Source organism: Odontomachus brunneus, unplaced genomic scaffold, assembly GCF_010583005.1.
Source record: "Odontomachus brunneus isolate Ranch 3 - 2012 unplaced genomic scaffold, Obru_v1 Obru_scaffold_003, whole genome shotgun sequence".
Classification (NCBI taxonomy): domain Eukaryota; kingdom Metazoa; phylum Arthropoda; class Insecta; order Hymenoptera; family Formicidae; genus Odontomachus; species Odontomachus brunneus.
In genome coordinates, this window is record NW_022639453.1 from 3,125,645 (window position 1) to 3,140,766 (window position 15,122).

General features: G+C 35.4%; 1 protein-coding gene across 4 annotated transcripts in view; it reads right to left on the minus strand.

Annotated features, from left to right (window-relative positions):
- LOC116844041 (UPF0746 protein DDB_G0281095-like) overlaps positions 1–15,122 on the minus strand; it is a 45,088-nt gene that overhangs the window by 17,478 nt on the left and 12,488 nt on the right. Inside the window, exon 1 of one of the 4 annotated variants that reach the window (XM_032815126.1) lies at positions 1,518–1,791. The exons of the other annotated variants lie outside the window; for them this stretch is intronic. Within the exon in view, the coding sequence (XP_032671017.1) occupies positions 1,518–1,550 (33 nt within the window). The 5' untranslated portion in view covers positions 1,551–1,791. Of the gene's footprint in view, positions 1–1,517; positions 1,792–15,122 lie in introns of those variants that run through there. 4 annotated transcript variants of the gene reach the window in all.

A 15,122-nucleotide genomic window follows, 5' to 3' on the forward strand; every position in this document is an offset into this window, starting at 1 on the left:
CAAATTGTACTTTCTACTACAAAATTAATGATATTAGGAAATTTGCACCAATGATTAATTATAACATATCATTTTTCTAATCATTTTATTTTAATCGACTATGATTAATTATAACATATCATTTTTCTAATCATTTTATTTTAATCGACTATGATTAATTATAACATATCATTTTTCTAATCATTTTATTTTAATCGACTATGATTAATTATAACATATCATTTTTCTAATCATTTTATTTTAATCGACTATGATTAATTATAACATATCATTTTTCTAATCATTTTATTTTAATCGACTATGATTAATTATAACATATCATTTTTCTAATCATTTTATTTTAATCGACTATGATTAATTATAACATATCATTTTTCTAATCATTTTATTTTAATCGACTATGATTAATTATAACATATCATTTTTCTAATCATTTTATTTTAATCGACTATGATTAATTATAACATATCATTTTTCTAATCATTTTATTTTAATCGACTATGATTAATTATAACATATCATTTTTCTAATCATTTTATTTTAATCGACTATGATTAATTATAACATATCATTTTTCTAATCATTTTATTTTAATCGACTATGATTAATTATAACATATCATTTTTCTAATCATTTTATTTGTTATTAGACTTTGTTAAGTACCTATTTTTTATGTTACATTATTCTATGTTAAGTATGTGTTTAAACGAGTTTGTTATTATTATTCGTGATTCATTAGAAAATGTAACTTGTCACTATTACTCATTAACAGTGTTACTTCCTAAATCGTGTATCCTGTATCGTGTTTCAAATTTCAAACTTGTATTTCAAATGACCAAGTATACGAACTATAAAAAAGAAAAATCAAATTATTCAGATTCTCAAAAATAACTTGCCTCTCACGTTTAATGTGTTTGATATCTAACGGTGCACTTAGGCTCATGTCTGATAAAGCACGAGTAGAGCGAATAACAAAAATTTGCAGCGCGCCAAGGAAATAACTTTACATTGCTTTTTATGGGAGTATCTTAAAAACAACACACATGTACACACTTACGTAAGCACGCAAAGTACAAAAGAGATAAGACTGGGCAACCTCTGCGTCGTACATATTGAGTAGTTGTCGGTACTGTAATTATAACTCAACCCTTATAACTCAAAAAGTACTTAAAGAAAAATAACTTTATTAGAGTGTTTTGAAAAGCTCTCGAGTAAGCTACGAGAATATGCAATAAAAAATGAGGATTTTCATTTAAAAAATCGACGTGACCTTGACGACGCCAAGGTAACGATACGAAAAAACTGATACGACTATTAAATAGATCTTCTGAAACCCTGCAACTTTTGTCTGAAATATTTTCCTAAAAAATACTTTTTTTCGAGATATTCGACCGTTTCCACAATTTTGGCACATCCTGTATATATATACCAATACACTTTATTTCGTGCACTCGTGAATTCGGTTGTCAGTCGTAAGCGGCTCGGTTCATTATAAATTCTACACTTCTTATGTTTACCACTTTCAGAAGAATCCTTTTCTGCGGCGGCATCCAGCGGCGTTCTCTTGCGCTTCTTCTATCATTTTCCTGCGTCTGTGTTTCTGTGGCGACATCTTGATGTTCCCTTGCGCTTCTCTAACGATTTTCCTACTTTCCTGTGTTCCTGGTAAATATTATTTTCTGTAATAAATTTCACCGTAACGCTACAAGGGCGACTGGGTTGTTTGTGTGATTCATTTGTAAATTCTTTCTTTTCCCACCTTTCTAGAGTTACATCTGGAAGATTAGGTTTTCTTTTTCATTACTTTCTAATTATTAAAAAGTTAAGGAAACCTAGCTCTCTACATGAAAGAAAAATAGAGAAACAAATTTACGAACGAGTAAAAAATGAATCAGCCGCCGTTCTAGTGTTAAATGATGCGGATGACAATTTTCAAGTGTACAGGATACTTACCGTGTACATACGATTGTTTTAGGATATATAAATACTTGCGGAAAGGTTTTGGCTGCTTGTTTCTCCTCAACTAATAAATCCTGTAGCGTTCTTCTCGACGTCGCTGATTTCAGACATACACACACACGCGCGCGCGCGAACGCGAACGCAAATGCACACATACACGCACACGTACACGCATACACACACAAGCAAACTCTCTCTGTCATGTGAGATATTAAATATACAGGGTGACCCATTTTAATCTATAATTCCGAATATCTCCTAAACTACACGTTCTACGGGAAAATAGTTGGGACAAAAAATGTTCAGGACAGAAGGGTTCACAAACCTGTGCTAATGACCTTGACCTTGATATGACCTTTCAAGGTTATTTGAAGGTCAAGGTCTTTTTTTTCAATGGGAACCCCTATTTTTGACCCCGGATTTGGAAAGAACAGCAAAATTTTACGTTCAAAATGATATTTTGAAAATTTTTTATGACCTTCAAAGGTCAAATAAAGGTCAAATGTCTAAAAATGGCTGTAGAGCTGTTTTTCTGAGTGATTATGGTTTTTTAGGATTGACAAGCGTTGGAGGAACTTTAAAAAGTAAGTGTGATACGCTATGACCTTCTTGACCTTTAAGTTAACTATGAAGGTCATTTGAAGGTCGAGGTGATTATTTGAAATAGGAATCCCTATTTTTGACGTTGGATTTGAAAAAGCAGGAAATTAACGTGAGTAAAGACACGTCTTCGCGATTTTCATCGCTCGTGTGAAATCCACCACACAAGGTGAAAATCGCTTTCTTGCACGCTCATTGGAGTGAGATATTCTTCTTACTTTTGGCGTTACCCAGAAACAACGACGTGGACGTAGTAAGCACTGTTTCCTTTGGGGTGCTTGATTCCCGTGAGTTCCCTTGCCTCTCGCTATTACCTTGGTTATGCTACTAATCAACCACGAAGTAACTGTTCGAAGTTGCCTCCGTTGGCTTGAAGACATAAATGTAAGCGTCTTTCGAAACTGTCTACAGTTCGTAGCAAGGTTTCTCTGGGAATACTACATTCTATGTATAATTATATATATAAATTCATATATAATTTTACATAATTACGCATAGATTTATATGTAATTATACATATTGGTACACATAATTGTGTATAATTATATATAATTTTATATGATTATATATAATTATACATAATTATGTATGAACAAATTTCATACATAATTATGCATGAAAAATTTTTCATCGGGTAGATATATAGGATGTATCGTAACATATGGGACTCACTTCAGGGATAGATAGGGGGCACAAAAACAATGAAAAAAGTTCATATAAACATGTGTCTTATTTGATCTTGTCTCGAAGTTATAGCCATTTTTGTATTTCAATAACGCGCAACTGTTTATTGTCATAGAAGGTGTTCGAAATGGCTACCGCCGGTCTGTATGCAAGCTTGCAGTCGTCGTATCAAAGAATTTCGCAATCTTTCAAAAATTTAACTAGGAACGTGTACAACAAGCTTGCCAACAGATTCGACGTATACCTGGAATTTTTAAATGATTGCGAAATTCTCTGATTGAAAATTTTTTTTATTTTTGATGAATGACAATTTTAGATTGTTAAATGTCTGCGGAACATTGAGCTGATATGTTTTTGTTCGTCTATGGTAACATTAAGTTGCTTGATTAATCGGAATATGGACATTATTTGTACTGTACGCATCGATTGTCAACATTCTATAACATACGATCTTTGATAAATATTTAACACATATAAACATTTAAAAGTTTTTGGAAGTGGCAGAATAAAATTCTGTTATGGACTATTTCAAAGAAAGTCTGAACATTTTTTTTAGCCTATGTTCATTGCAATTGAATTATTATTTACGATTATTTACAATTATTTAGAATTGTTATTTGCATAAATATATGTTTTTTAAAATGTTCAACAACGTATCGTTTTGTGTTCTTGATGTCAAATTCGAAGGATTTAGTTATACTTCCGGGTCCGTCCCGGCTATAGATAAAATGAAAAACACATTCTATCTGGATAAAATATCAAAAAGAAGTAGCTGTGGAAAAGTGCATTTGTTGTAATTATTTTTGTTATTCCAAACGTATATAGGATATCCCATTTTAACTTATATACCGAAATATTTCGAAAACAATATATTCTCGAAAAAAATGTTTCAAATAAAAGTTGTAGAGCTTAAAGAGGACTATCTGGTGAACTACTTAAATTGTAGATCCGAGGCCAATTTTGGCTCAATAAAGCTCAAGTTGTTTTTTTTTTTCAATGAAAATATTTCTTTTTATTACAGATTCGTATTCTATAGAAAAAAATTAGAAAATTTTATTCCTGATAATTTTTCGCTGAATATTAACTGGTGCTATTTTAACTGGTGCAAAATAGTGTTCAAAGTACTTATTTTAAAAATTCTGACTAATGAAGGCAAGATTTGCAGACGATGTGTCCTTGGGAGGAACATTGGGGAATTTCTAAAAAATAATTTTATTTCATTACTGTCAATAGCACATGTATAACTTAAATATTGTTCAAAAATTATTTATATATGATTTTATATGAAATATATGAAAATATATGATTTATATATGAAATTATTTATATATACATATATTTTCTTTTGAAAACAAACGTATTTTCCGTGACTTAAGAGAGTTTGCATGAGACGAGCGCGTGACGCTGTCGACATAAGCATAGTTTGTTTGTATGATATATATTCATAAAATAGCTATTTAGTGTTTAGATAAATAATTGCTTTGAATAGTTGTTTTGATATTAGGTTGATGATCGAGCCTCAATCGTGTGACGTGGCGATTTTGCCGTCACAGAATTAGTTGCGAATAGTGAGGAAGGGCGAGGAGAGCCAGACTCGCGCCCCCTTCTTTCGCGGGAAGGGCGGCAGCGTAAAATTAGTCTCGCACGCAAAAAGCGTGCGAGATTGCGCGCCTTACATTTTCTTTCGACTGCGACAGGTTACCTAAGAACAAAAAACTGGCGACGGCGGACCTGGGAGCTATCGACGAGCAAGGCAGGATCCACCCTTCGCTACCACGAGCAAAGGGGCCCTCAGACGACTAACCGCGGATCGCGGGGAAAAGTCGGGCCTATAGAGGACTATATGAGTCCCGGGGGATGCCCTGGGACAACGAGAATTTCCGGCAGCCACCTATGCGATCGCGGAGACTACGGAGGCCGAGCACCAGTATCCGTCGCGGAGATCCAGAAAATTGGCCGTTGTTACGCGGGCCAGGTGAAGCGCCCACGCTTGAGCCGGGCGTTCTAAAAGGACCAATAGGACCTAGCGACAATCGGCGGCGAGGATCGCGACCGAGAGAGCTCTACGCTCGTGGAAAGCTCGTCACTGTACGACGTAGCGCCAGCGAGGCGAGTCTGGCGAGCGGAATCGAAAAGTGTGTAGAGAGCGAGCGAGCGAGCGGAACATCCAGTGGCGAGGTCGACGAAACGATCGAGGGTGCGAGCACGGCACGGGACATTGGTGAGCAGACCACAGCCCTGTTAAACCTTCAGCCTGAGTAAGAGTTCGGGATCGGAAGCGGTTGCCGTCTCTCCCTGACGGCGTCCGAAGAATTTGCTTGTCGCGTCTCGAATCGTTAGGGCACGATTGCCGCCGCGAGGCGAAAGCCGTCGGGTCTCGCGGAATGGCGACCGTTCTTCCTGCGTTGCCTGCCTCCCATTTACCGCGTCTTGCGGCCGCACAGTCCAGCGAGCAAATGTTGTAAATTGTTATAACCGTCGAGTAATTAAATCTTATGGATCGTGGGTGTTCGAGATCGAAGGAAATATCGCGTTAAGTCGGTCCTGACTATCATCGGAGAGCAAGTTGCCGTCGAGTCGTTGCGTTCGAGACTTATCACGTCTTCGCGAAGCGGATGACTAGAAATCGGCTCTTGCGTCGAGGCGTGCCGTTCCTCTGGCGATTGCGTTGTGTTAATATTAAAGAGACGACATGTCCGAGTTAGCCTTGCATCGCGAGAAGTCTCGCGAGGTAGACAGATTCTCGACTACGGATCCGGCTGCCGAGCGATTCCGCGATCCTCGAGACTCGGAATCATGCGCCGTTCTTCTAGTTAAATAGATTATTGATTGTTAACCGTGCCTGTTCTAAATTATTTCTTCCTCTCTGGTTCTTCCTCCCCCCTTCACGCGTCGCACGGAGGAGATTCGCGTCTTTGACTCTAAGAACCCCGCCACTCTACTTACTTATCACTTCGGGAACTGCCGGCAAATTCGGCCGTCACCGCCTTCGCGGGGACGAGGTTGTCCGCGTTCTCCTCGCCTCAAGAATACGGTCACAATCGACACATGTTCTCTTTTAATCTCGAGCGTTAACAGTGCACGTATTTTTATTAGGTTATGCGATAGCGAACTATCAAAAATAATTATCTTTATAATTAATTAAAAAAAAAATATTTGAAAGCAGTTAATTATGGATTGTTTTAAATCGGATAAGTGTGCATTTGTTTAAAACAGTGTAATTATAATCGTATTCATTTTAACATAGTTAAAGCCCTTTGACAAAAGTAATTCATTAATTCTAAAACCAATATTAACATAAGCAAAATGGATTTGTTATATTTCAAGATATATTCCGGTATTTCTTTTTTCAATATACAGAGAAATATTAACTTTTTAATACTAATAAATACATATATATATATATATATATATATATATATATATATATATATATATAATAAATATTATGATACTATTACAATAAACGTAGTTGCGGAATTGCCAGTGCCAAGAAAAAAGACAAAACTACTTTGAAAAAAAATGTTGCAAATGCTTCTTCCAGTTGAACCCACTGCTGTTTATGAAAATGAAGAAAATGTTTCTTCGGACGAAACAGAAGTATTTTCTGATGAAGAATAAATGTCATCATCTTCTAACTAAATCAAATTTTGTTTAGTAATTTTATGTATATTGATAATGGTTTAATAACAAATAATTTTATGTTGATAACGTGTTGATAACAAATAATTTTATGTATGTTTATAACGGGTTAATAGCAACTAATTTTATGTATGTTGATAACAGATTGATAACAATCTGTTATCGAATAATTAAACGATGAAAAACATTAATATTTTTGTTCCTATAGTCTTAAAAATTCTTAAAAAGTTTTAAAAATCGTTTCTATAATCTTAAAATATCCTAATTAATAAATATGCACGTTTTAAATCAATTAAATAAAGGAAATAATTTTGGCCAGCTAGATCGGGCAAATATCCCACTGTGAGATGGTGCGTTCGTCGTACTCTGTCGAGCGTATTCAGCGCCTGCCGTCTGAATCATTCTTCGGTTACAGGAAACGGTGTGTTCATCGCAATAAATATTATTTTGTTTTTAATTTTTGCAGGAATAGACTGCTTTTATAATATAACAAAAATAAAATAATGTGCTACATAAAATTTATAAAAATTTTTTTGTTATATATATTTAATATTTTATGAAAACATTTTTTAACAATGATAATGAATTAAATGAATTAAAATTTTTTACTAAATGATAAACTAGTTTTAATAAATTATCAAAACAAATTTGTCATTGTATGATGATACTATGTATTTTGGATCATTTTGTTGAGGAACCAAAAATAAACCAGCAAATTAATTCTGACGATCTAACCCAAATATCTTCAGATTCGTATCTGGAAAAAAACATTTTATCGAACCATACAAATTTTTACATACTGCAGTAAAATCGTGCTTTCCGTATAATTTGCCTCGGTATTCGTATTTCGGTAATATAACTTTTCGGGCAAATTGTATACTATTAATATTTCGGCAAAGTTGTATTTTGGCCGATTGTTTCGGTATTCAAATTTCAATATTAATTTTCATTAATTGAAATTCAATATTGATTTTTCGGACAATGATCCCTGTTTCAAAATTTCGGTTTTTCGAGACAATGTATGTCTACCGCAAAATTGCTGTAATAACTTTGCGTAATCTTTGATTTGGGAAAATATCTTCGCTTGAGTGTATCTTCTTCGCTAATGTGTTAAAAAACTCAATTTCAGTCAATCATGTATCGATTTCTATGAAATATCTCTTTCTTTTTACGATTGAAGATTCAGTCGAGGAAAACAAGTTGAGGAATGCATATCATGCGTCCTCAAATAGAAAGGTGATTGTATTTTCAATTCCGTGTATATGGACAACGGGCAACTCAGATAATTTATGTCGTTTTTTATGTATATAATTTATGTAGTTATATAAATTATAGTTTTTATTTTTATCTTATTTTTTATCTCAATCTCGAAGGAATTGCTGACACTGAAGGAGCTCAGTATACCTATTCTATAACTTTTAGCGGCGGTGTCATTATCGTTAGTTACATACACTACCGTTATAAGTTACAGAATAGGCTTACATTAGAAACCGTTGCGCTGACGGGATGCATCGGCCATAGTGAACAGAACGGAATCCTACATTCAGAAAAAAAAATTGAGTAAAACAAATCAAATCTCTGGGTTGAACAAATTTGGTTGCATTAACTGCACACAATCAGGTCAATTTAAATAAAAATTAAGTCTGTTTAAGTTTCATTAAAATTGTGAATAAAAAAGAATAGCAATGTTAGACGCAAGTATCGAATATTAGGTATATATGCAAAAGTATTTTTTTCTCAATGCTCTCGACTAATTGTTTCAAATTCAGACTTCTTCTCACCATTACGAGTATTGGTAAGGTTGGTATTAAACTTTACGAAACATCACGTGATTATGATTTAATTGTGGATATAACCTCAAAAATAACAGTAGTGAAAATGAGCGACGAAAAGTTGTATATTTGATTCTGTATTTGGTACGAGTTTGAGCAGAGCAAAAACACTTAAAATATGCGAAACAATTTGTTCTGTTCTTGAGGAGAATGTTGTGTCCCACCCCAATTAGCATGAGAATATCGGGGAAATTCCATGAGAATGTCACTGGTGTGACAATGCCTATCCCTTTTCATATAACATTCTATCGTAACGTTGCTACAATGTTATGTATTGCAATGTTTTTGAGAGCGGACATTTTAACATTGCCGCAATTTTGCAGAAACATTCGCAATCTCCATGCAACGTTGTAATAATATTTGCGCAATGTTCTTGCAACATTTTTGTGCTGTATGGATTGCAATTAGAAAGAGAAAACCTAACCTTTAAAAAAGTCTAACCTTTGAGAAAGTCTAACCTAAAGAGAAAGAGTAACCTTTGTGATATTTCGGAACATCCTCGTTTTAGTGCATCCGACTTCGCTTTGCTTTACGAGCTACAATAAGCCTAACTAATATTACGAATCAAAGCATTCGTCAGTTTTGACGGTATGCGTACTCTTTATTTGTAAATTTTTTATTTTCGTTTTTTAACTCAGGCGCGTCTAATTTCTCTTCGAGGTAATTATGTCGAAGCGGACCAAGGATTTTCCGTGATTTGCGCCGGACCCATTCTGAATCGTGGTTGTCCATGCCTGTTTGATAAACGATATACCTTATGAGCTTGCGCGCACTAGTTCTTCTTGTTCTCTCTTAAAAGATGACGCATTTCTTACAATATCCATTCCTTAAGTCGCATTTCGAAATAAATAAAACAATATGTAAATGTGACAATACGATTTACGTAAAAATAATGCTTGTTTTATTTTACTTTCCACTTAATTCTGAGGTCCCGAGCAAAGAAATCGATTATCTCTCGCGCACACTCTGTCGTGTAGGTTTTATAAGGCGTGTCTAACCCAAAATTCCATAATAAATGATGCACAGATAGAATCTATTAAAACTGAGTAAAAGGACGCCTACCACTTTTCAAATCATCAAATTTCGAGAAATTAATGAAAGAAAATTAGCAAACCAGTGTACACGATGCTGTAACCAAAAATTCCATAATAGATGATGCATAGATAACTTATTGAAACTGAATAAAAGGACGCCTACTACTTTTCAAATCAAATTTCTAGAAATTAATGAAAGAAAATTAGCAAACCAGTGTACACGATGCTGTAAAATAAACGTTGTAATCGTGATTTCATTGAAAATAGAGCATCGACTACCTCCTAGCAACATTCGGTCATCGACTAGAGGTGGAGTAACGCTACGAATGGTGTATAATCGATTTTAGACATATCGCGAGCATTTCGTGCGCGTGTCGCTAAGAAATAATCGCAAGTCTCAGCCATATTCGATGAGAACATGTCTACAAAGCTCATCCTACAGCGAATATTGTTTCTCGAATTTTCCTTCATTATTTCCTTGAAATTTTAAATATAAATATAATGGTGCCGTCGCTTTTGTTCTTCCCTCCTTTTCCTTTTTCGCTTTTGTTAATATTCGAAGCAGCAGTGCTGCTCACTGTCTTTCGTGAGCTGAAAAACGATTAGAAGTGGTTCGCGTATCACGCGTAAAAGTATGATATGGCGGTTCAGCTGCGATAGAATAGAACGACCGTCATTTACTGTCGTATACATGCATAGGCTTTGTATATTTGGTTTGATATAATGCATCTGATATAATGTATTTCTTATTAAGCTAAAATGTTATTATGCTTTATCTCTTAATATATCTCTAATCAATAAGCAAATACTTTTTTGTAAATCGCGTGAATTGCTCGAGTGCCCTGACTCCGATGACACGATAAGCGAATATTACGCCGCAGCGAATATTATACAGCGAGCGATTGAAGTATGCAACAAATAAAAAGTTGAAGAGATAAAACACTTTGCCGCGCGTGTGTAGAAAATTTATATTCAAGATCCTGTAACTTCTATTTTTCCAATATTTTATTCTAAAATTTGACATGAGTTTACATTTTAATAAAAATTTTGACAACAAGAAACAAAATAATAACAACAGCCGTTTCCGTGAAACCTCTCTTTTTTCCTAGTGATAACTGCCTGATAATTGTTTGTCAAAACTTAAACAGAAATAAAAGAAAATATATTTTAATGTATAACGCTTTCGTACCTATTTCATAATATATTCTTATGCAAACACAAATTCGGATTACGCGACACTCTATCGTCTACTAAGCGTAGCTCCCGAGAATTGGCCGAAATGGGCAACTAATTCCGAGCTCTGGCGTAGTGTATTTATCATTGTAAGAAATAAATTGTTGAACAGTGCGGTCAATTTTCCGTTGTATTTATTTTACTTTATACAATTATTTCAAACAAATAAGAATACACTCGTTGTTAATCGTAGTCTGCTCCAATCTGCACCTATACAGGATGTTCCAGACTTTCCTCCGCATTTTTTGGGAACATAGAAAAGATTGAGATAAATATAAAAGCCCTATATCAATTTGCATTATTTGCAATAATATTCAGGAAATTAATCATAAAATATTAAGGAAAAGCGCACGCTGAATAGTATAGGAAGGAGTACTCGAGTTGTAGCACGGCCCAGTAATATAGCGCACTGCGATTGGAAGAACAACGCGCCAATGCCTGTGCTGATATCGCTGCTCTCCAATGTTTCGCCTCGGCGTGGTACGGTTCGGCTTGAGCGTAGGGATATAAACACAGGCAGTGGTATGTTGTTCTTCCAATCACCGCGCGCCGACATTCGCGCGCTATATTACTGGGCTGCACTATAACTTGAGCACACTCCTTTTTCTACCATTCAGCGCGCACTTTTCCTTAATTTTTTATAATTAATTTCTCGATCGTGAATATCGCAAATCAGTATAGGACTTTTATGTTCTCCTCAACCCGTTCTATCTCCCCAAAAAATGCGGAGAAGAGTTTGGAGTTGAGGTGAGCAAGAAAGTCCTATATCGTTTTGCAATATTTGCAATAGTTTTTAAGAAATTAATTTTAGAAAATTGCGTGAAGAAAGGAGGAGCATTCGAGCCGCTGAAGTTGCTCGAGGTCTAGCGCGATTCAATTGGTCAAGAAACGGTTGGCGACGTGCAGCGAGGGGAGGAACAACGCGCCATTGCCTGTGCTTGTATTGCTGCGCTTCTGTCTCGTCGCACCGCGCCGAGGCAAGATGTAGGAGTGCAGCGATACCATAGACTTACAGCCATTCACACAACACCGAATCGGTCTTTTTACCGAATCGGTTTTCTTGCCGTCTTCTGTAGTAACACATCTATTTTAATGTGCGTGTTCACACGATGCTGCCGTCGACCGTACACGGTAAAATAACCGATTCGGTGATTTTTGATATTCGGTTTTGTTAACGAAAACCGTATGTTGCGATTCGGTAACAAAACCGAATTGGGCGCATATATCGTAGTGGAAACGTTTAGACAGTTCAGTTGTTTAAGGTAGTTAAAGTTTGGTTAAAAACAGTGAAGATACAGATCTTCTTGAAACTTGAAGTAAAACTAATTTAGATATTAATACATATGTGTGTTAAATATGGGTTCGATTAACCGTATAGTTTCCGAGAAATTATCGCTTATAGTTTACTCTTTTTCTCGATATCTCACATAGTGCTGACGTACAAAAACTATTTGAGCAAAAATGTATCTAGTAGAGCAGATTTTAAGACTAGTAGCTAGAGAGGAATGACTAGATAAGTTTTCTAGCCAGTCACTAGCTCGTAACTGGTTAAATATTCCTACTCAGTCTTTTGAATGTCAGGACTGTCTAGTGACTGTACCAATTACACAGATAGTAGCTAGATGAAAAAAATTACACAGAAACGAGATAGAAAATTATCGGTAAATCCTGAGTAGAGATTGGATATCAGAACTGTTTAGTAACTATACCTATTACATAGACAGTGGTTAGACGAATAAGATTATATTAGGTGGTAAACTTAGTTCCTGCGGTTTTTTTTGTTTAAAAAACTCATTTATTTCGACATCAAAAGCAAAAAATACATTAATCGAAGTATTTTCCCTCGCTAGCTATACATTTTTCCCATCTTTCGGGCAACGCGTAGATTCCGCGACGATAGAACGATTGGTCTTTTGATGCAATCCATTCGTCGATCCATTTTCGCACATCCTCGTAATTTCTGAAGTGTGTATCCACCAAGCCGTGCTGCATCGACCGGAACAAGTAATAGTCCGAAGGAGCTAAGTCTGGTGAATACGCTGGGTGCGGGAGAACTTCCCACTCGAGCTGCATCAGTGTTTCTTTGACGGCTTTGGCAACGTGTGGTCGAGCGTTGTCGTGCAAAAGCATGACTTTACGTCGATTGCTGGCTACTGCTGGCCTTTTTTCCAACAATGCTTCATTCAGACGGTTTAATTGTGATTGATATCGATCCCCCGTGATACTTTCGTTCGGTCTGAGTAGCTCATAATAAACGACGCCGTGCATATCCCACCAAATGCAAAGCATTGCTTTGTGGCCATGAATATTTCTCTTTGGTGTGGATGTCGATGGTTGGCCAGGGTCTACCCATGATTTTCTTCGTTTAGGATTATCGAAGTATATCCATTTTTCATCGCCAGTCACTATGCGCCACAAAAAACTCTTCTTTTTCTGCCTGGCGAGCAGAGAAATAGAGATGTTTAAGCGATTCGCAATGGCATTTGCGGTTAATTCGTGTGGTACCCATTTTCCCTCCTTTTGAATTTTTCCCATTGCATGTAGACGTTTGGAAACAGCCATCGGAGTAACATTTAATGCTGCAGACAATTCTTGGAGCGTTTGAGTAGAGTTTTCGTCCAATAATGCCTGCAAATCGGTGTCTTCAAACTTTTTCGGTTGGCCTGAGCGTTCTTTATCATTGACATCAAAATCACCACTCTTAAATCGCTGAAACCATACTTGGCATGTTCTTTCCGATGGAGCATAATTGCCATAAGCTTCGAAAAGCAATTTATGAGCTGCAGCTGCAGTTTTTTTCAAGTCAAAGTAATGAAGCAGCACATGTCGAAAAAACAACTTATCACGTTCCATATTTAATCAAAAGAAAAAATAGCACTGCTCGCTTAAATGAATCTCTTCGCACTGAATTTTATTGACAAATGTCTAACCTCTAAAATGCAGCCAGTTTCAGATGTCAAAATAAATTACACCTACAACTAACGTCATCTAACCATGAGCCGCAGGAACTAAGTTTACCACCTAATACAGTAACGAGGTAGAAAATTATCGGTAACTCCTGAATAGAAATTAGACGTCTAGTAGCGATGTATAGTAAATCCTGAATGGAAATTGAATATCAGAACTCTCTATCCATCAGATAGTATATTTGTGTATAGATAATGACGATGTAATACACAAATTTACTGTCTAGTGGATAGACAGTTTCGAGATCTAATTTCTATTCTGGATTTATTTTCAGTACATTGCTACTAGACAGTTACTAGACAGCGTTTGATATTCAATTTCTATTCAGGATTTATCGAATCTTCTATCTCGTCACTGTGTAATTTTTTTCGTCTATCCATTAGATAAAACGGCGTTGAGTAAATATGTAGCTAGTATAAAACGTTCACTACCGACTATAGTAGTGTAGTCTAGCAGGTAAAATGCAAGACTCAAGAGCCAGAGGTCTCAGGTTTCAAAGGTTTCAAGTCTCAGGTTTCAAGTCCCGAAGGATAAAATGAATTTTTCCAATAGAAATATGTAATGAAATATAATAATATGTAATGTAATAATATGTAATGTGAATGGAAATAATATGTAATGAAGAAGAATGACAGGAAACCAAACTCCATTAGATCACCTCTTTTAAAGAGAGAGAGAGAGAGAGAGAGAGAGAGAGAGAGAAAATAAATAAAAAATCTAATAAAAAAAAAAACTATTTAGCCACTAGACATCCGTGATACAGAAATTCTGAGATAAGAAAACTGTCTAAGGATTATAAGGTTCTGATATAGAGAAAAAGAGAAATCATCGGAAAGAAATAATTTTTTCATTTTTCCTATTTAGTCAATGTCTAGTGCAGGCTACATATTTATTTTTTACAAATTATTTTTTTGTATTTAGTTAATTTTTCTGGTACAGCTACTAGGAGAAGTGAGCGTTACATTCCTAGCTAGTATCTAGCTAGTACTATTAGCTAGTAGCGATGTAAGATCCAACTTTTCTGTGTCATTACTAGACAATCACTACATTCAATTTTTGTACGGGTTGTTAACACTGATAAGTCGTTGTTAAGTCAAGTGTCCGTCCTATAGTTTAACAATATATATATATATATATATATATATATATATATATATATATATATATATAT